Consider the following 23,392-nt stretch of genomic DNA (forward strand, 5'->3'; position numbering starts at 1 on the left):
AGCTGTGCTGTGGCACCGCCAGCTCGCTCGCCAGCCAGCTCCCCCGCCCGCCCGCTAGCTTCCCCACTCCATGCTCGCTGCTGCTATGTAAAATTCACGGGTCCCGCTGGACCGCTAGCCAATGGACCGCGAGCGCCTATTGGCTAGCGGTCCAGCGGGATATATGAATTTTACATAGCCACATCTCTCTCCCGGACACAGTGCATAGAGCCGTGAGCGGGCGGCAGTGTGCACACTGGCAGGGGGGAGGAGAGGGGAGGGGTGCACACTCACAGCACACACACACTGTCTCTGTCAGCACAAGCAGGGGGGGCGCCTGGCTGTAACTATGGTGTACTCCCACCCTCCACCCACCCTGCTGCACTCACCCTCCTAACCACATAACCCACCCACCCTGCTGCACCCACAAACCCACCCTACTGCAGCCACCCACCCACCCTGCTGCATCCTACTGCAGCCACCCACCCACCCTGCTGCATCCATCCACCCACCCTGCTGCATCCTACTGCACCCGCCCACCCTGCTGCACCCTACTGCCCCCTTGGCATCGAGCATGAAGCCCCTTGGCATCGAGCATGAAGCCCCTGGCATTGAGGTAAGTGGCACTTATGTGTCAAATATGTAATCGGCATTATGGTGTGTTGTATGTAATGGGCATTGCGGAGTGTTATATAGTATGTGATGGGCATTACGGTGTGTTATATAGTATGTCATGGGCATTAGGGTGTGTTATATAGTATGTCATGGGCATTACGGTGTGTTATATAGTATGTCATGGGCATTACGGTGTGTTATATAGTATGTCATGGGCATTACAGTGTGTTATATAGTATGTAATGGGCATTATGGTGTGTTATATAGTATGTCATGGGCATTATGGTGTGTTATATAGTATGTCATGGGCATTGCGGAGTGTTATATAGTATGTCATGGGCATTGCGGAGTGTTATATAGTATGTCATGGGCATTGCGGAGTGTTATATAGTATGTCATGGGCATTGCGGAGTGTTATATAGTATGTCATGGGCATTGCGGAGTGTTATATAGTATGTCATGGGCATTATGGTGTGTTATATAGTATGTAATGGGCATTACAGTGTGTTATATAGTATGTTATGGGGATTACGGTGTTATATAGTATGTTATGGGGATTACGGTGTTATATAGTAGGTCATGGACATTGCGGAATGTTATATAGTATGCAATAGGCATCATGTGTGGGCTTATGTGTAATTGGAATTACAGAGTTCACTAAAATGTCTAATGGGCATTACGGTGTGTGGTATAATGTTGGTCCCTGCCCACTTTTCACTGTGCAGGAGCCTCACCTACTACAAATTGGGGGGGAGGGGGGGGGCGCGAAACATGCCTTTGCTCCGGGCGCCGTGGCACCTAGCTACACCACTGCTGGCCGGTAATGTTTGGCGTGGCAGTTGATGAGTTCCCCTATTTGAATTTTGGACTGAAGTGTAGCCCCTCCTCTGGATCCACCACTGGCAAGGAAGACCAGGAACAGAGCATTTTGTATCTAATGGAATGGGTCATGTTGGGGGGCAGGATATTTGACCCCTCTGGGGTAACTATAAGAGCTAGCTCATATGTTTTCTTTTATCTAGGCAATCCGTCGTTAACTATAAAATAACAAATTGTTGGCGTTTCTGGCTAATTGTACACTGATTGGCCTGTTTGATCAGTGGAAAAATGATTCCACGAATTCAGGTTGAATCCTGGACAGATATAAAATCACTGAATACCGGCTAATTTAATTAACCGACATGTAGCCATGGTAACCTTCCACAGAATAGCATCACCAAAGGCTGCTTCACTAATACCAGCAAGGTGGGTTATTGTATTAACTAATCATATCAATAATGTGCAAGTCCGTGACAAGGGGACATTTGAACATTTACCCTGCGGGGTATTCCTCTGCTAGTCACCTTTTTGCCTTCAGTGCCATTGGTGGTGACATAAGCCAGTTTCCGCCGGACGTAGAACAGCATGTCGTCTTGCCGCGGAGCCCATTTTTCCATGAAGTAGGTGGAATACATCCACGTCCAGAACACGATGCGGTCATCTTTAAAGTAACCTAAAATGACAGGAAAATAAAAAAAAAAAAAAAAAATATATATATATATATATATATATATATATATATATATATATATATATATATATATATATATATATATATATATATATATATATATATATATATATATATATATATATATATATATATATATATATATATATATATATATATATATATATATATATATATATATATATATATATATATATATATATATATATATATATATATATATATAGATTTGACTCCATTATAAGTAAATGGAAATTCTAAGCAAAACCCAACTGAAGTGAAGACAAGTAACTGAGCGGAGGGGGCACAAAATGGCTACTTTCAACGCCAAGGACCAAAGTCCAAGCGGCTCGTTACGAGTTGCCTACTAATTAATGCCATTTTCTTTTGTCAAACCGCTCTAAAGCTATATGTGTGACGGCTGAAACAAATCCTTTCTTCTTCTTTAGAAGCAAAAAGATCAAAAGAATAAAAAAAAAAAAAAAAAAAAAAGTTACACGAAAACGGTTACAAAACATTAAAATTGAATGAGATAATTTACTATTTCATCTTGCCCTACATTTCGCCTCTGGCGTACAAAGCACCCGATTACCAACATATCTGACAAGTACAAAACGGAACAGTAAATACTATAATTAAAGTTTGTCAAAAAGGTGTTTACGGCAAAAACACCAGGGCCATTAAGTTCAATTAAATCTGCACGTCCGCTGAAGCCGCAGCCTCCCGAATGGACATCGGTCATGCTGTCTAACCGGTGTGTCCTAAGAGTATCTTAAAGGGCATGGGTCATTAGATCTACAGTACAAAAGGTCAACCGGTCGACCACTATTTGTCAACAGCAAAAAAGGTTGACACACAATGAACACTATTAGTACATGTAACGTAATTCAAGACAACTTGTAAAATACCTCAATGCATGACCCAAATATAACTTCTATACATCCGAAGATCCCAAAAACAAACCCATGTACAAGTTCTTATTGGCATCTACAGAAGGAAGGAAAGGCTTTAAGGTACCTCAAGCCAACACTAACTCGACGACACTGTGCCTGCACACCCCACAGTTTGTGTTCCAGTCAGAGGGTCCTTAAATCAGGCCCTTTGTAACTTATTTGGTCTGAATAAAACAGACTTGACTTCAAAACTGCAACTATGGGATTATAGGGTTAATAGATTCTAGTTCCCATCTTTCAGGACCAATTAGGACGATTTGTCGAGAATGGTACAAAGCAATCTAAGAAGTCTCCTGTCCATACACACAAGCCTGGTGCACGTCACACACAGAACAACTTGACACACAACATCTGAGGGCACATTGTGATCTCACAAACCAGCTGGTCGCCGTTACCTGGATGACAAGTGCTGCTGAACCCAATACGGTGACATTAATGTAATTATTTATTACGGAGAGTGCAGAGCCTCTGATTGTCACATCACACACGCAGCCCACATCTAGGAGGAGGAGAGGCGAGTGGGAAATATTATTCACATATAGTGAAAGCATATAGCCAACATGTATATCAGCAAAATGACGACATGGTCAAATGGGTGTGTGTGTGTGTGTGTGTGTGTGTGTGTGTGTGTGTGTGTGTGTGTGTGTGTGTGTGTGTGTGTGTGTGTGTGTAGATGGGGAACCTTCCGCCCTCCAGCTGTTGTTGAACTACACATCCCAGCATGCCCTGCAACAGTTTTATCATGGCCAAATAGAAAAACTGTAGTAGGGCATGCTGGGATGTGCAGTTCAACAACAGCTGGAGGGCCCAAGGTTCCCCAACCCTGGTGACATATGAAAAGGTTGACATAAGTTTTACATTTTTTGCTAAACTTTTTCAGATTTTACAATATACCTTTCCAAAGAATGGCGAGGGAATATACACACCCTAAAAACATTTTTTTTTTTTAAAGAGAACAAAAAACACATTTACCTTTTCATGTGTTGACCATTTCCATGTTGTAAAACATTTCCATGATGCATACATATGAACCAGAATATAAATCCACCAATGCAGTGGCAAACACCCTACAGGGTTCTCCAACACTGGCTAGGTTTTAGAATCCAGGACAGTGAAATATATACAAATGAAGAAAGCAACATGAATCAACATGACAAAGTGACAACACGACAATGAGCAACAAATAGGATGTCAGTGTGAGTTACGGAGCTGTCAGAAGACATCTGCGATACACGGTTTGGTGTCACAGACTTAAATAAGACATCCAACACCGCTGCATGTCCTCTAATGGTCTATTCTCATTGTCTACAAACTGCAATCCAAGCGCTAGGTTATCAGCAGCACAGAGTATTTCAGGTCAGCCAATGCCAGTATGCCCATGTGTAGATTTAACAGTAGGGATGGACTAATCTAGCAAACCCAATCCTCTGCAGCATGATCCCTGTCTTTAGTAAATCAGGAAAGCCCATAATGGTCCATAGTCTTCTATTGTAGACATAAAATAGGACTTTATACTACCAGGCTGCGATTTTCTTATTTGCTGTAGTATAAAGGGGGTCCTCGCTACCCCCAGACTATAACTGATGACATGCATCATGTTAGAGACACTGTACACTTCTGATGCGGCCTCCTGGTCTTGACCAATGCAGGAGCGTTGACCGATAAACTGCTTAGAACGCTACTGCATACTCACCTATACAATCCAACTGGTGTTCATCCAATATCGGTAGAACTGGCCAACGATTGTATAAGTGTGTAACCAGGATAAATACCACCAACACACTAATCAAAGCTTGATGCTAAGCAGATTTAGCACCTATGTTATCGGATTCACCTGCCTATATCATTGTTGGGTGTGCGATTTACTGCACTGGTTCAGCTTACTTAGATGAAGATCACAAGCAACAAGAATGCGGAATAATAACAGTGAGCCTAATAACTTTGGATTGTTAATGTGAGAAAGCATTTAAACATGGTTGAGCAAGGTTTTTAATAGATAGAAATGTTTTACAATATTATTATAACAAACCATTAAAACGTTAATGCAAACAATTTTTGCAATTTGGTTTAAACCCTGGTTTGCCATAGTGGCAGTGGCGGTTTTTACCTATGGGCTGCAGCCCCCCCAGGTAAAATCTGCCACTGTATTGAAGCCAGATGCAGTCTGTGAGACTGCACTGGCTTCACTGTCACTGGCAGTGACTTCTTATTTGATGTCCGACCTGCCAGTCACCAAGGCAGTCCCTTTCTCCAGGACGCCTTTCTGCGGGCTTTCAAACAAAAACCAAGGTTGCGCATGCGCAGTACTTACATCAGTACTGCACATGTGCCGGTCCCGGTGCCTGTCATTTGTATTATACAGGCGCCGGGACCATGATTCCCTTCTATGGGCTGTTGCTGAAGCAGCCCATAGAAGCTGGCAACATGTGCAGTAAAGAGGTTTACCCAGTCCCGGCGCTTGTCATCATAGCACAGGCGCCGGGAACGCTGCGGGGACCGGGAGGAGAGCCAGCGGCGACAAGGGGGGGTGCCTGCATCGCAATACCCCATGACGGCTGCCCCCCAAGAGGTACGAGCCGCCACTGCCTAGTGGCCCCTCCATTCCTGCTTCATGTCCCGGATACCAGATTCCAACGTGGCAGACTTTTTTTGGAGATTGCAGAGATCAGCTTCTTATACTATTGCCGAAGTACACATTATTATTTCGCCTTAATTAAAGCGCTCAGAAATACAATAGTGCAGACCAGTTTTGAGCATTTTTTTTTTTTAGTAGTGATCCAATTGCATTTTATTTTTGAAAATCTGTATAAGACGATACTTGTAAAAAAAATATATAAACCGTAAAATCAAACTATTAGCATTAATATAAAAAACTTAGAACAAGGGTTCGCTGCTTGTCCAAACACACACGCGCACACACAGCGCCTCCCAGAGCGGAATGAGCCTCGTTTTGCCCGGCCTATAAATATTCCCCGGGAGTGCATAGGATTGATCTAAATCTCGCAGATAAAACGGTTTCATCCTATTGTCTCGCACGTAATTATCTTTCGCAGCCTCCAGCAAATTCACTCTGCAGCCAAATCCCAACTCTGTGCTCTGCAGAAATGGAAAGCATTGATAAGGGCCAATTACCGACACCCGGTGTCCTCTCCATAGCCCACCAGTGTATTGTGAGGGAGAAATCGAATTCTCTCTCTTCCGCCTGAGGAAAGGATTGTTCATTAAGCTGCAACAATGCATCAGGTGGCTACAGGAAAAAAACTCCTCACTGTGTAAGTAACACAAAGACAAATAGGCTTCAATGGACACTCAGACATAACAGGCGTGATTCCCAGATAGGCCCGGAACCGTAGGCTGCAAAATTCAGCAAGCTGAGCCATAGTGAGCGTTTTACTGGGCGTGTCCGAGGACTTTCCTGGTATCAAACGGCACGGAACCGCTTGGCTATATACATTGTTAGGTACGAAGGGTTAATTAATGTGTTGATTCGGCCAATAAAAGGAGAGGACGCATCCCGCCATCTGTGCCGGTCGGAGATAGTCATTTTCTAACCACATCCAAGTTTGCTCAGAAGCGTGTGAGGATTTTGAACATGAGTAATGCCAGTCACGTGTTGTAGCGATAGATTATTACTCCGATGTACTCACAGGCAGGATCATCCTGACAGAGGCCTAATGCCTGCCAAATGGGATCCATCCCAGAGGCGCACAGGAGATAGCCAGGAACGTGTGCACTATACACAATGAGTTCAAGTGAGAACGCAAGAATACCCTCCCGTATCCTGTGGGAGAGTCCTGTTTGAAGAACATCTCCCACTGCCCTGCATGATAAATCAAATCTCCCGAATATTTACTGCAGCCGGGGTTCCAGAAAGGAATTCAGGGGCAAGAAAAGTGATTTGCTGCAGGACACTAGCATGACTTCTGTTCAGACTCCTTATCTCAGCGTCTGCTGCTATTGTGTGTGTATGTGATCTGTGGAATGTTTTATTAGTAATCTTTAGTTAAACACACAAAAAGGATAATCCCCCAAAAAGTTTTCAAATTATTGTTAAAAGATTAAAGTTAGAATTCACACAAATTGCAAAATAAAAAATGCAAAAAACACAGTACCACCTCCTAACGCTGCATCATTCCACCACGAACCATGCAACACATGCAAATCTATTCCAAAATAAGCCCCTCCCCTATCCGCCCACTTTGTAAGGGCAGTACCACCCATATCGGGTCAGTTCGGGAGTACGAATGTTTCCTCCTGACCGTGTTCAATCATAAAATGCAGTATACAGACTTCTCACCACCTTCTACTTTCTGTTCCCTTATCTCTGGAGAACAATACCCCTATTCTCATTCCTGTTTTGCAGCAGATGTTTCATTACAGTTATTTGATTCATGTCCATAATAAGCAACAAATCAAACGATCTGACCGCGCGCTGTATTGTATGGTCGCACTTTCATGTATGTATTAGCAGCCGGCAGGTGCAGAGCACAAGTGTAATATCCTCCGGACCATTCAGGAACAAAAATTCATTAAACCAGAAACTACAGCAACAGACTACGGCCCAAACACTATTTATTGCTGGAGGAACCAACCAAGCGGCAGAGGAAACAAGAGGCGGCGGTCCGTGTATGTCACACTTAAAGGCAAAGAGCCCTAAAATGATTTTTAAGTTATGGAGCATACGCATTATCACTAGGGTGGCCAATCCAGAGATCGGGATCGGTGGGATCTGGGGATTTGGTCCCCAAAACGCCAGGATTTCAAGATTAGACTGCGGTGTCTAATGCCGGGCAGCTTCTGAGTGGGTGCTCAGCAGCTGCCCGGCTTCTCCCGTCCCGGGCAGCGTGGCTCTGCGCAGCGTGCCGACATCAGAGGTCACGCTGCGCAGGCCGCACAGGCAACCTCCATGCTGTCCCCGGCCCGAACACCCACCCAGCAACAGACCAGACCGCCGGCGCCCACCCACCCAGCAGCGGACAAGGCTTACCAGCAGACCAGCCCGCTCACCGTCAACCCAGCTCGTCCTCCCACCCTGGCTCGATCTCCCCTGCTCGCTCACCCACCCGGCTCCCGGCCGCACCACGCATCTGTAAGTAAATATGCGGGGCGGCCGAGGCAGGATTTTTATATTAGGGAAGCCAATCCCAGGATCGGGCATTTTTCAATCCCGCATTCCGGGATTGAAAAATTGCCCTGGGATTGGCATCCCTAATTATCACTTAGAGCAGAGGAGTAAATCTGGGAGGCAACGGAGTCATCTGCCGCTGGACTCCTGCTTGCAAGAGGGCACCTCTCCTAACCTGCAAGTTCGAATCAGTTCATTGAAAGCCGTCAATATCGCTTCTGTGGCTGACTCTTTCTTTTAAACATAATATACAGTACATAACATAACATCGGATTATACTTACCGATAATTCCTTTTCTTCCTAGAGACCATGGCAGCCATCACATTGGGATATCGCCCCACTCCTTGAGTTAGACAGGTTACTTTTTTCCCAGGCTCCTCCCCTCTGGGGTATATACCACAGCTCCTCCCTTCCCCTGGTGTCTTTTCGAGTGTCTCCTTCCTCTCTGGGAAAAAAGAACATAAGGGAGGGCAAATAATGGCTGCCATGGTCTCTAGGAAGAAAAGGAATTATCGGTAAGTATAATCCGATGTTTTCTTCTACGATCCCATGGCAGCCATCACATTGGGAATACCAAAGCTAAATACACGGGAGGGCCCAGTCAAGTTATAATTCTTTTAATTATCCATCACACCATGTAATACTTGATCCCCAAACTGAGGGACAGACAGATTTACTTCATAATGTCTAGAGAACGTGTGAACTGAGGACCAAGTAGCAGCGTCACATAAGTCCTTTATCGACGCCTTCGCCTTCAAAGCCCACGAAGTCGACGTAGCCCTTGTAGAGTGTGCCGTGACAATCGTTGGAACTTCTCTTCCTTCCACCTCGTACACGAATACAATGATCTCTCTGATCCACCTTGAAATGGTTTGTTTCGTAGGAGTCAATCCCTTTCTTGACCCCTCAGGGATTATAAATAAGCTTTTTGTTTTCCTAATTTCCTCTGTTCTCTTCAAATAAGTAGTAATACTTCTTACTACATCTAAATTGTGTAAGGCCATCTCTTCCTCACTCTTGGGTTCCGGATAAAACGTCGGCAATGAAATTTCTTGGTTCAAATGAAATTCGGAAATGACTTTGGGGAGAAAATGAGGATTGGTTCTAAGAACAATCTTATCCGGGAGAATCTTCAGATATGGTTCCTCTGCCCATAGCGCCTGGAGTTCACTAACTCTTCTCGCTGAGGTGATGGCGACTAAAAATACCGTCTTCCAATTTAAGTATTTCAATGAGATCTCAGCTATCGGCTCAAAAGGTGGATTCATCAGAGCCTTTAATACTAGATTCAGGTCCCAAGAGGCTACCAGAGATCTAATTGGAGGTCTCATCCTCTTGATTGCGTTCCCAAATCTAATAATCAGTTGTTCTTCCGCCAGTCTTCTCTCCAGTAGGACACTTAAGGCTGAAATCTGCACCTTCAATGTTGAATTGGCCAGACCATCTGCAAACCCCTTGTAGAGGAATTGTAAGACATCAGCAGTTGGGACCTCTTGTATTGCCTCCATTGATCCCCTCCAGTTGAGAAACGCTCGCCAGACCCTATAGTAAGCCATGGAAGAAACCTTCTTTCTTGCCTGGAGTAGCAGAGAAATTACTTGGTCCGAAAGACCCTTCTGCCTCAGATGGCCCCGCTCAATCTCCACGCCGTCAAAGCTAACCCTGCGGGATCTGGATGTAACAGCTGCCCCTGCCTCAGGAGTTCTGGAACTACTGGCAATGTCCAAGGTTCTTGAACTGCCATCCTCAACACCGTTGTGAACCATGCCCTCCGGGGCCAAAAGGGAAGAATGATTATCACTTCCGTCCCGTCGTCCATTATCTTCTTTAGAACCTTGGGGATTAATGGAAATGGGGGAAACACGTACCCCAAACCGCACGTCCACTGGATCGAGAAAGCATCTATTGCTGCTGTCTGGGGGAGAGAGTATCTGGAGAAGAATCTGTTCACCTTCTTGTTTAAGTGTGTCGCCATTAGATCTACTTCCGGCACCCCAAAACGACTTGTCACTTCTCTGAAGACTCCTCCATTCAGCTCCCATTCCCCTGGGTGCACCTTGTTTCGGCTGAGGAAATCTGCCAGTATGTTCTGTTCCCCTGGGACATGAATGGCTGTTAATGACTCCAAGTTCTCCTCCGCCCAAGATAGTATCTTTGAGAGTACTGTCATGAGCGACTTGCTCCTGGTGCCCCCCTGGTGATTTATGTAGGCAACCACCGAAGTATTGTCGGAGAAGATTCTTACATGCGTCCCTCTGATCGCCTGGGAAAAGTCTCTCATCGCTCTCCACACGGCCTCTGCTTCTCGCCAGTTTGACGAGTTTGCACCCTCTTTCGGCTTCCACGTGCCTTGAATTGTCTCTCCCTCGCAATGAGCTCCCCAACCTAGCTGACTTGCGTCGGTTGTGATTAACCGGAACCTTGGTGACTGGAGAGATGTCGTCTTGCCTCCCAAGGCTTCTCTGGTCCACCAATGTAGAGACCTCCTTGTTTCCGAAGACAGATTTATCTTCTTTGTTATGGACACCCTTTTCTTTAGAAGTGGCAGGATTGCCCACTGTAACTCTCTCATTCTCCATTGAGCCCATGGAATGACCCCTATTGTGGAAGACATCATCCCTAGTAATCTTGTGCATTCCTTCAATGATGTCACTCTTGTTTTTGCAATTGAGTCTGACAGCCCTCCAACTTTCATGCACCTCTCTTCTGACAGTGATATCTCGAACCTTCTTGAGTCTATTATCACCCCCAGAAACTTGATTCTCTGTGTGGGCGTCAACTGGCTCTTCTGACGATTCACTAGCCACCCGTGCCTCTTCAAACAATCGATCACCATCTGCATATGTTGTGTCAGCACCTGTTCGGATGGAGCCGCTATGAGTATGTCGTCTAAATACGGCCAAATGAGAATCCCTCTTCTTCTTAATAACGCCACAAGAGTTACTAACACTTTTGTGAAGACCCTCGGAGAGGCCGCCAGACCGAAGGGCAGACACGTAAATTGGTAATGCTTCCCTTTTATGCAAAACCTGAGGTACTTCCGATGCAGCTGATGTACTGGGACATGATAATAGGCATCTTTTAGGTCCAGGGACCCTCTTCTTATTCCTGCCGTAATGGTTCTCATGGTCTCCATACGAAACTTCCTTACTATTAAGAATTGATTCAGTCTTCTCAAGTCTATAATAGTTCTGAACCCCCCCGGTACTTTTCTCTACGAGGAACAGATTGGAATACATCCCTTTCCCCCACTGGTTCCTTGGCACCGCCTCCACTGCTTCTATGGACAGCAAATTGGTCAGAATCTTTTCTAACTCTCTTGACTCTAGGGCCGACCTGGGTCTTCTTGACACCTGGAAAAAATCTGAGGTGGGAGTCTGGTTGAATTCCAAAGAATAACCCTCTCGAATTATCCTCTGTACCCACCTGTCCTGAATCGAAATGTCCCATACATGTGGAAATTGGGCCAGACGGGCTCCCACCGGGGGAAATAGCTGGTTGTCATTGTCTTCCACCTCTCCTATAACTCTGCCGAAAGGACTGTCTGGAGCCGGAAAAGGAGCCTCTCTGACTGTACGGCCTACCCGGCCTGTATGCCTTGGCATCCCTAAAGTTTTGCTTGTAAGTACTTGGATACGGGAATTTGTTCTTCTTATCCTGAGGAAGCTTTAGGGATTTGCCCCCTGTAAGCCTGTGAATCAGGGCATCTAGCTTGGTGCCAAAGAGACATGCTCCTTCAAACGGTAACGAGACCAGACGGTTTTTGGAATGAGAATCAGCCGACCAGGACCGCAACCATAGGGCCCTCCTTGCTGCTACCCCTGCTGCCATAGATCTGGCCGCAAAGGAGGTCACATCTAATGACATTTCACAAAGAAACTCAACCGCCTTCTGAATCACCTCTAGATTCCTCATGATGTACTGTCTTGAGATCTTCTCCTCTAGGTCCGTATGAAGTGTAGTACACCACATCCTCAACGCCCTTGTAACTGAAGCCATCGCTACCCCTGATTTCAGGGATACCGCTGCGGAAAGGTGTAGTTTCTTCAGCGAACCCTCCATTCTCCGATCCATAGGATCCCGGAAAGAGGCCCCATCTTCCAATGGTAATGTAGTGCGTGATGTCACCTCAGCCACCGCCGCATCTATCTTGGGCACACCGCACCACTTCAGACATTCCTCATCCTTTATAGGATACATTTTATCAATACGGAATAATTTTCCTTGCTTTTTCTCCAAATTTGACCATTCCTTCACAATAGTCTCCTTCATCACACGATGGACCGGGAAGGAACGACCCTTTTTGGATCTATCCTCAAATAATAAATCAGCCCCTTCTATGGGTGTGACAGTCTCTTTATAATTCATAGATTTATAAATATGCTTCAGCACATATTCCACTGTTTCAAAATTGAACACTCTAGTATCCTCTTTAATCTCCCCTGGCTCATCCGAGGTATCCTTAAATTCCTCCCCCTCATCAGAGGTATCATTTCCTTCATACTCCAATTCTGCCTGGTCTCTAGTTCTTTTAGACCCTTGGTGTTCTAAATACTCCTCTTTGGCCACAAAAGACTTTTTCATCCAGTCCATTAATTTTTCCAGCATTATAGACTGATTATCAGAGGCTTCAGGCTGTGGTTCACAGCTCTCACATATCGTTTTGTCAAGTGCAGCATCAATCACTCTATCACAAGCCAAACAGCGTAGCTCTGTATGCTTCTTTTTAGTAACTTTCTTCCTTGCTTCAGAGGGCACACTATAACAACAATAGAAACCCTATTACTATTCTGAAATAAAATTCTAAAACTCCCTGCCATAAAAACGCATAAGGCTCACCTCACAGGGGCACTGTTTCCTCTACTGGGGGAAGGCAGATCCATCTCACAAACACCACTATCTGCAGCAACATAAAAACCCATAAGGTATGAAAACACACTGCGTTTACAGATGCTGACAGTCAAAGGTAACCAATCGTCCTACCTTACTGCCGATTTGTACAGAACTTCACTGCTGCTGCTTTGCCTCACAGCAGCTACTGACAGGCTCCCTCTTTTATTCAAGCAGAGCGCGCTGGGAAGCGTGCAAACGCCGTCCGGCGTACCGGAAGCGCGTCTTAGCGCAAAGGAGCCTGGGACCTGTAGTCTCAGCGCGTACTGCCGAAACCGGAAGTACGCTACAGGAAGACGCGACGCAAGGGATTCTGGCTCCTGTAGTCCAAATCCCGGCGTCCACGCTTGCAGCCTCACGCTGGAGGCTTTAACAACTTTCTTCCTCCCAGTCCTGTAAGTTCTGTTGGAGAGTGCACACGCTGTTAAGCGCTAGTGCTGGTGTTCTGAAGGAGAGAAGAGGCTCCACACACTCGCTGCTGTACTCCTGATGGCATGGACAGGAACCCTAATAAGGGTCACGCTTCCACGTTGCCACCCCCTGAGTGACCCCTGTATCTAAAAGGTGAGCCCAAATAAAAGTAACCTTCCTGACCTAACTAACAAGGAGACAGGAAAAAAAGACACCAGGGGAAGGGAGGAGCTGTGGTATATACCCCAGAGGGGAGGAGCCTGGGAAAAAAGTAACCTGTCTAACTCAAGGAGTGGGGCGATATCCCAATGTGATGGCTGCCATGGGATCGTAGAAGAAATACACATATTTATACAAAGGTGCTCTGTGTCTGTGTGTGTCTGTGGGTGGGCACCAATCAGCTCCTAACCATCATTTTTCAGCAGCTAGGAACTGACTGGCTGGTACTTTATTACTCTCCACTTTATTAAGCGTTAATGCATATGCCACTAGGACCAGTTTGAGCCCCCAGCCTCCCCCCTTATCCTACGTTCCCCACAAGCACCCTTCTGTCCAAGCCATAGTCACACCTGTCCACACTCATCCCAGATAGAGGGATGCAGGAAAGGCATTTTGTGGGCAGAACCAGCAGTCATGAGGTCATAGCCGATCAAACCTCATGACATGACATCATACAGGCACAATGTTATTCAGGAGACATGACCAGACTTTACAATGGTTGCCAATGATTCATGATGAATTAGCAGGGTCACGAATCCGGATGCCACATCGTGTCATCGGTGACAGATGGTCTTGAAACGTAGGGTTTTTTTCCCGGATTCCGGTCGCAGATCTATAATGGCAATATATAGCAGTGTACAGGGGCGCCTGTGAAAAGGGATACCCCACACTTAACAAACGGCACCCAGTAAAACACCCGGCCTGTGTGTGCCCCCCACTACACCCACACACACACACACACACACCACAACCACTGCTGCTGGCACCAACTTTCAGCTGAAATATTTTGAACATTTTACAAGAAATAATTCTTGTATGTGTAGGTGGGAGGAGGGGCCCCAACATAGAGCAAAGGGGCCCTGCACATAGGCTCCCAGGCCTCGTCCTGACCCCCATTATTCTCTGTAAACCATTATTATTCCTTGTTGTTTTTGCTTTGATTGGTTTTTAAATAGATTGGCAATGCTACAGACTAACGACGGGGGAGGTACAATTACTACATAAATGGCACCATTTAATGGTCCCTTTCCAGTTCTGATTTCCACCGAGCTAGCCAACTGCAATGATGTCAGGGCGCATCTTCAACTGATGTCCCAGCAGCCAAATATCCTGTCCCAGCAGCCAAATATCCTGTCCCAGCTAGGAGATCGCGGTTTAACGCTGAATAATAGAACAATATTGGTATTATTGTAGAATTGATAAGAATTTTTATAACATTTCACAATGAATGACAGAAGCTGCGATGCCGGAACGGATAGACCGGTTGCGAGACATTGGGTAGCACTAGACAGAAGACGGAACATTGCCGATACATACAAATGTGATGTTCTAGTAAGATGAATTATTCCACATGTGGTCTGGGTTGCCACACCCACACCCACACCCACGTGTTCCTTTTATCACACCAGCAGGGGGATAAACCTTTCACCAGAGGCCTCAAAACTATGGGGCCAATTTATCAATGAGTTTTAGCCATTTAAAACTCACTGCATATGGTAAATGTTGCTGCAGCCAATCAGCTCCCAACTGCCATGTATTTGAAAAATGACAGGATCTGATTGGAGGGAGCACCAAGTATCATATGCAAGGAGTATGAATAGACTGCTAGGCAAAGGAAAGCTAGAAGCCGATCAGTTGCTATGGGCAACAGCTCCACTTTATCTCGCTCTACATCTTGCTTTGACACTCAGGTTTCTGCCCCCAACATTCCACGGAGACCGCACTCACAAAAGTGATCACTCCCCTGCATACCCACAGTCTCAGGGATACTTCTCCGCACCCGGCCTTTGTGCTGTGGGTGTGGATCATGGGGTCAATTAGGTCAACCCCAAAAGTCAGATTTTAAAGTTTTTTGGGTATTCATGTTAACACTCCAAAAAATTGTGAAAAACTCATGTTGACCTATTTGTGTCCATCTTTTGTCTATGTCGACCACATGATGTTGACCTATGACCGTATCCCTGTGCTGCTCCTGCCAGGCTGGGTCACCCTCTTCTCCTACGCACCCTTAGCCCACTAGGCCTGATGACTGTGCTTTCCAGCTTACTTCCTCCTATCTGTTCCATCCAGGCTGGCAGAGTCGCCCGCAGCCTGTACTGCAGACAGACCTTGTGATCCCCTGCTCACATCTATGGGCGAATCAGACTCCGTTGTGGGATCCAGTTAGGGTGAGTATGTGTACTAGCGTGTGTATATAAGTTTTACTTCTCTAAAAAGGTCCCCTTACACACTGTATGTGTGCAGCACATACTTTTTGTACTGTGCGATGCCCGTGGGAGCGAGCATCGCACTGCACACTGCTTATCGCAGGGTGTATGGGGACCTGATGTCTTTTTTTTTTATTTTACATAAAAAGTGTCCCGTTACACGACACCACTGTCTGTTCAAGGCTGATGCTGGTTCCAAAATACAGGGGACACCCAGTCTTTTTGGTACCAAGAACGGTCAAAGAGCCCGGTGCTGGTTTCTTTAATACAGGGGATCCCCACTATCCCCCCCCCCCCCATATTTGCATACCCTCCAACATGACCCATTCCATTAGGTACAAGATGCTCTGTTCCTGGACTTCCCTGTCAGTGGCAGTTACAGATGTGAGCCTGCAGCACAGTCCAATATTCAAAGAGGGGAGTCACATCAACTGTCAGTGAGTCCAGGACAGTGATGTTTGGGATGGCAGTAGGTGTGGCTCCCCTATTTGAATATTGGACTGTGCTGCAGCCCCACCTCTGCAACTGCCACTGGTAAGGAAGTCCAGAAACAGAGCATTTTGTACCTAATGGAATGGGTCATGATGGAGGGTATTGCAAATTTTGGACGAAAATCACAAAATGTGACATCTGCATTATAGTGCGAATTTTTTAGCGTCTAAAAATTTATTTATTTTTTTTAAATTCACACCTTACTACATTTCAACCGTGACGTTGCCCATAGCAACCAGATTCTCTCTAGAATGTCTCTATTGGATGCTAGAAAAATGATAAACAGACTCAGGTTGGTTGCTATGGGCAACGTCACCTCTCCTCATGTTTAGAAGCTTTAGTTAATGTACCCCTTACAATGTGTACTCCTAGATATGAAGGCAGGGTGGCAACGGACAGAGGACGTCACGGCTCCTGCTGCAGACAGAGGTACTAGACACGGGACACGAGGCCTCCTACTTGTGCAACACAACAGCTATATTTAGGTAAGAAAGCGCACGTGTCACACATTCTCCTCTGTGCACAGGGCCAACTTGTTCTTCCCAAATACACTGGAGACTCAGCATTCGCTGAGTGGAGTTTGGTGGACTCACAAGGCTGTGAATCAACCAGAATCACCCCCTCAATGTGTGAAACTTGTATTAAAGCTTCTAACAGTGTAAAGTGTTGTTGCCCATAGCAACCAATTTCCACTTTTTCGAAGATTTAGAAAATTGACCCCCTTTAAATGCATTTTTTTAACAGAGATTTATATTCTATTACTTCTAATTCTCAAATGAAATAACATATTTCCCCTCTCCCACGTTCCGTATCACGTGGGTTCTCGCTCACGGCGGATAAGACTATGTGGTTTCTGCGTTATAACCACCCTGCCCGGCATCACACTTACAGCCACCCTAGAAGTCTGCGGTCACAAGATACCCTGTGGGCGACTTGGTTTATTATAGTTATCGCTGGTATGTCCTATAATAATATGTGTGCACTCCGTGCCTGGCAATCCAGGCGTCCGTCCCCAGCCATGGCGCTCACCTCATGGAACAGCAGGCAAGAGCGCAGTACCGGGGTGTTTTTAACGCTTTCACTACTGAGCCAATATTGTCACATTCTGCGCTGGTCACATCCCAACATCAGTATCAGGGATGTATCAAGCTGAGAGTGATAAACATTCAGCTCCCAACTGGCATTTTTTTCAAACAGCCTGTAGTTAGAAGCCGATTGGTTGTTTATCATTCTGCACTTCATCACTTTTTGAAGCTTGATACATCTGGCCCTCTGTGTTATTATTATGCAGTACACACAGATTATACCTGGTTTGGTTTTACTTCCTTATTTTACACAGCTAATAAAAAACTACCTAAAACATTTTAAAAAAAATTTTTTTTTTTTTTTTGAGACTGCAAAAGGGGGAAGGAAAATAACAGTAAAATTATTATTATACACATATAAAGATCAAATAAATAATTGGTGGTATTTGCTTTGACATTAAACCAAATGTCCTAAACAGGAAAAAATCCGGATTCTATACATTTTATTATAAAATCAGCCCTAGAAATAATGCTTTTTTTTTATCATTTGCTGGTTCCCAGGTCATCAAAATGACAGAACACACCAGTAATGTCAGCGCCGGCAACATTGTGCCCCCCGAATAGAGCAACACCTGAATTATATTACTCTGGTGGTCGCTCAAAACACTTGAATTCCCCCCATAAAGGTAAGGAGCTGCAACAGAATGCTGGTTTACCTTGTAATCAAGTAAACATTTATAATCTGTGGTAATAATGTGTCAGCCCAGCAAATCATGGTGTAAAGATAGAACATAGTATTAAATGAGGGAACCCCAGTTTGTATATGACACCAAATGGGAAAGACCTGGACATTGGAGGTAATTCTGGTTGGTTTGCACAAGCAAACTCCTTCTTTAATGAACAAAACCATGCTGCACTGCAGATGGGGCAGATGTAACATGTGCAGAGTTACATTTTGTGAGTTATTGCTTCTGTGCAGGGTAAATACTGACTTCTTTATTCTTACACTGTCATTTACATTTCAGTTTGAACACACTCCACCCAAATCTAACTCTCTCTGCACACGTTACATCTGCCCCACCTGCAGTGCAGCACAGTGTTGTCCATTTAAGAAGGAGTTTGCTTTTGAAAACCAACTAGAACCGTCCCCTTTATCTCAATCAATCTGCTCTCTGGAAACATGTTATATTTTGTGTCGTGTTCGAGGTCATTGTCCAACGAGAACGACTAAGCAGGCGCATGATTTGAAGAGGGGACACTTCGCTTTCGAGTGCGGGTGCCCCCATTATTAAGGGGCCACATAACATGAATAAATAGGCCCCCTTGTATCCTGTAAATGCGTCTGCTCCTGAATGAATGGAAGCCAGGGCAGGAGAGATGTGCATCCATCCCTGCAGTCTAGGAGGACACCGTCCTGTGATCACAGTAACTTCTATGGTGACACCTAACCTTTAAACATGGCTGCCCCAAGCTATGTGGGCACAACGGAGCCTTAGACATTCCTATTACAGTAGGACAGCTGCTATGGGACTGAGGCATCTTCTTATAGTCAGTACAGCAATGACCTGAGGCCTTCTTATACAATCACAGGTTCAGTCACCCTGTGCAAGCATGTGATTTTCTGTGTGTCTGGGACACAAAGAAGTAAACATTCGCTGTACAGCGCCACCCTATATGCTGGTGCTAAAGAAGTTATACGAATGAGGATAACAACAGTAAAGTATGCCTATCTCCCCCCCCCCCCCCAATGTACATATTTGCTATATTAGTCAGCGCACATTGTGGCGGTAAGCTGTGATACGGCTGTGTGACACAATCCCGCACAGTACCACCCAGCTGTGCACACAGCCCACACTGCCGGCACTCAGCGGAGATAATGCCAGGTAAACACAGTGCAGAAGTGCGATATGGCCGAGTGCAGGCTGGTTACACACCACGGCGCGCGTCAGGATTAACCCTAAAGTGGAACACACACACAACACACGAAAGCACGTATGTGAACATGTGTGGACGAGGACTCGCTGCATTTGCAGCAATAGGAGAACGAATGTAGGAGTTTATTTAGTGAAGGAATAACTAAACACAAGGTAGAAGTTCCAATTGCGGCGGTCGCAGCACCTGTAGCAGCGACCTGGTACCGGCGCAATATTCGCAATGATGTCATCACGCCAAATCACATGACGCGTTTCGTCATGGAATACAGAAAGCTCAAAAGGGGTCTCCAGCAGGCCAAGAACTATATTTCCAGCATAGGAATATGGATTCCTCAATAGCACACAAGGCCGTATGAAATGTACGCGGAGCGCAAGAAGGAAATGTTTAAATAAGGTTTAGAAACATAGGCGACCACCTATATCACATACAGTAGGACACTATATAAGATCCAAAAACTACACAGATAATGAATTTAGCTACTTCTATTTCTAACTAATACTATAGGAACAGATGTACTAAGCCCTGGAGAGATAAAGTAATAGCTTCTAGGCTCCACACTGTCATTTTTCAAACAACCCGTTACATGACAGTAATGAGCCGATTGGCTGGTACTATTTACTAAGCCTTGGACGGTGATAAAGTGGATGGAGATAAAGAACCAGCCAATCAGCTGCAAACTGTCATTTTTTTCAAAACAGCCTGTAACGTGACAGTTTGCAGCTGATTGGCCGGCACTTTGTCGCCATGCTTTTTATCTCTGCCCAAGGCTTAGTAAATAGACCCCTTTATCACTCTCCGAGGGAGGCGGAGCACATCTGTCCCATAGTGTCATGTCTGATATTAGTATATTTGGTCATAAATGTGGGGATGAGAGATTGCACAAGGTGAGGGGGCACTGGGCTGAGAGCAGTGACATAATAATATCATCTAACTTACACTACAATGTGGCAACGTGGGCACTAAGGGGCAGCTACACTGTGGCATCGTGGGCACAGAGATAAAAGCTCTCTTTAACATACTGTACATTTTGCCCTGACAATTTAAGCATCTCAATGGGCTGCAAGTTCAAGACTCTGCGTTACACAATGGAGGATTCACATTGGATGCAGAATTTACTTGCAGAACTTGGCACCATGCAGTGAGAAACTTCATCAATAGCTTCCTGATCAACCAAAGTCACCCCAAAAACAAAAGGAACAAAACACACACGCAAGCGCACACACACACACACACACACACACACACACCTCAAATCCCAGTGCTCCAGAAAAGAAACACACTTATTCTAGTTCCTGTAAGCTGCTACTGATGTCACATGAGCAACAAAAAAATAAGCGGGGAAAGTGACGGAAAGGGGAACTTCCACATTATTTACACGATAACACAGATATGCAAACCATAGCAGTAACACAGGTGCACTTTCCCCTTCAATGCGTCGGGAAATAAAATATTAACTGAAACTAACAAAGTCCTTCTTAGCACAAAGTAAAAAAAAAATACAACTTCTAGATTTCTATAAGTTACTGGCAGAGCCTCATAATAAAATTAGTGTTAGTGGTTATGGTCACTGTATCTCCGGCCAAAGGGACACTTGAAGTGGTTAATAGGTCATACTTCATTGTGGTTAGCATTCCAAAAGTCAGCGGTCAGCAATCCCAATGCGGTAATCGGAGAATGCCTGGAGCGGGGTCAGTCCTTCTACTAGGAACACACCTCCACCACCGCCCCATCTCCTTCCTTGATATAGAGGACTGCTTCCCCCTAATCCACCTGCTTCCCCCACATAGCAGACTGCTTCACTTCACCTGCTTCCCCATCCTACTCCATTTGCTTCCCATACATAGGAGACTGCTTCCCCTACTCTACATTCTTCCCCCTACTCCATCTGCTTCCCCCAGATAGCAGACCGCTTCCCTCCTACTCTACCTGCTTCCCATACATAGTACTCTTCTTCCTTCCAACGCCACCTGCTTCCCATACATTTCCCCCCCCCCCACCACCACCACTTCACCTGCTTCCCCAACCTACTCCACTTGCTTCCCATACAGATGATACAGCTTCCTCCCCTACTCCACCTGCTTCCCCCACATAGACTGCTTCCCCCCTACTCCACCTGCTTCCCCCAGAAAGCAGACTGCTTCCCCCCTACTCCACCTGCTTCCCATACATAGGAGATCGCTTACCCCTATTCCACCTGCTTCCCCCACATAGCAGACGGCTTCCCCCCTACTCTACCTGCTTCCCATAAATAGGAGACTGCCCCCCCCCCCCCAACTTCACCTGCTTCCCCATCCTACTCCACTTGCTTCCCATACATAGAAGACTGCTTCCCCCTACTCCACTTGCTTCCCATACATAGGAGACGGCTTTCCACCCTACTCCACCTGCTTCCCATACAGAAGGGACAGCTTACCTCACTAAACAGAACAACCCCAGTGTGGCCTGCACAGCCAGGGAAGCCTGGGCCTCTGGTGAGGGGACCCTGCTTACAGCTGACCAAAACATGTGAAATGCCGGCAGTTCAGTAGGTAATATTAGAACCTAGGCAACGCCATTATAAACTAAAAAAATTAACAAACATTAGGTAGGGTGTTCAGTTACCAATGAGTTTTGCTAATTTTCTTGTGCGCCCGACTGAACACATGCGATTAGACCGTGGTCGCATCCATCAACAGGGAAAACAAAATAACCTCACTGACAAGTACTTGTTACTTTTACTGATGCTCTATAAATATTCAGCAAGATGTGTCATTATACACCAAGTGTCATTTCTCGTACAGACAAGAGCGGGAGCCCAGATCAACGGGTTACAATGGAAACACGTCCAGGGACCAAAACCTTGTCTATAACTAGCAAACATTAAAAGTGGATACAAAACAAAACAAAAAAAACATAGCACTGTATGAATGTTAGCTTTCCCACATTGTCATAGAAGTGTCTGCTACACTGTCCTATGTCCAAAAGCAGTCATATCGTTGAAGGGTGTTACACTTTTAGTTACAATATTATTGCAATCAAGGTGTTGATTGCAATAATATTGCTTCAGATTCGCTTCAAATTCGATTTTCCATTAGATTTGGCACTAGATCTGTACTTTTGCATTCGATATTGATTTACATTCAAGGCACATTCGATTTTCTGGATCGAATTCGATATTTCCTTGCCTGCACAGTCTATTTTTCTTTTCGATATAGAGAAAACGGGAGCGTGCATCGAATCGAATGCATCTTAAAAACCATTCGATTTTTCTTCTATAAGCAAAATCGAATTGAAAACCTTGCAAAATCGAAGCATGTGCGCACCACTTTTCTCAGAACCGGATAAGAGCATGTCACTTAGAGGATATAGTGCATTCTGGAAGTTCCCTGTTCACCCCATAAATCAGTGTCATTGTCAATATAATCTACAGACACTCTTGGCAGGCAGATGAATCGGGAACTTGCATTATTTGGTGACAGAGTCATCAGCCTGCCCAGACAGGAGGTAATGTAGAACGCAGAAGGAGTAAGGTATTGCACAGTGACCCTGGACCTGATCTGTGCATTAAATGAGGTCAGATTAATATCCCTCTGTTGTACAGACAAAGACACTCCTCTGTGTCTGATATGAGATCAGCCTGAGCTGCAGCCCCCTTCTGTCACTGCCTAATAACATACGCAGGTCATCGTTATTAGGAGACGCTCCAGCCGACCACCAATAGGTGACATATAGATAAAGCAGATTATTGCTAATCTGATGGACACAAGGGTCTGGGATACAGATGTATTTATAGTAAGATATAAACCTGCAGTTTCCAGACACCCCCCACCCCCCCCCCCCCCCCCCCAAACTCACGAGCCTGGGGGAGGGAGCAGAGTATTGATCACACTACTCCGGGATATGAAAACGTTGTACAGTAATATGTGTATATTACAGATGAAAGGAGACAAAGATCTGATCCCACCAGTAACCAGCGGAGATGGGGTGGGTCCTTGGCAATCCACATAGGAAGTGACAGATTGAGCCCTGGCACGCTCCGGGATTATTGTCA

The 23,392-nt window shown here is 45.4% G+C and overlaps 1 protein-coding gene across 2 annotated transcripts in view; it reads right to left on the minus strand.

Annotated features, from left to right (window-relative positions):
• KIAA0930 (KIAA0930 ortholog) overlaps positions 1-23,392 on the minus strand; it is a 36,580-nt gene that overhangs the window by 12,131 nt on the left and 1,057 nt on the right. The window contains exon 2 of one of the 2 annotated variants that reach the window (XM_083181285.1): positions 1,911-2,086. In XM_083181285.1, the coding sequence (XP_083037411.1) occupies positions 1,911-2,086 (176 nt within the window). The remainder of the gene's footprint in view (positions 1-1,910; positions 2,087-23,392) is intronic. The other variant, XM_083181286.1, reaches the window with a different exon arrangement.

This window comes from Crinia signifera, chromosome 4 (genome assembly GCF_055691185.1).
Source record: "Crinia signifera chromosome 4, ASM5569118v1, whole genome shotgun sequence".
NCBI lineage: Eukaryota > Metazoa > Chordata > Amphibia > Anura > Myobatrachidae > Crinia > Crinia signifera.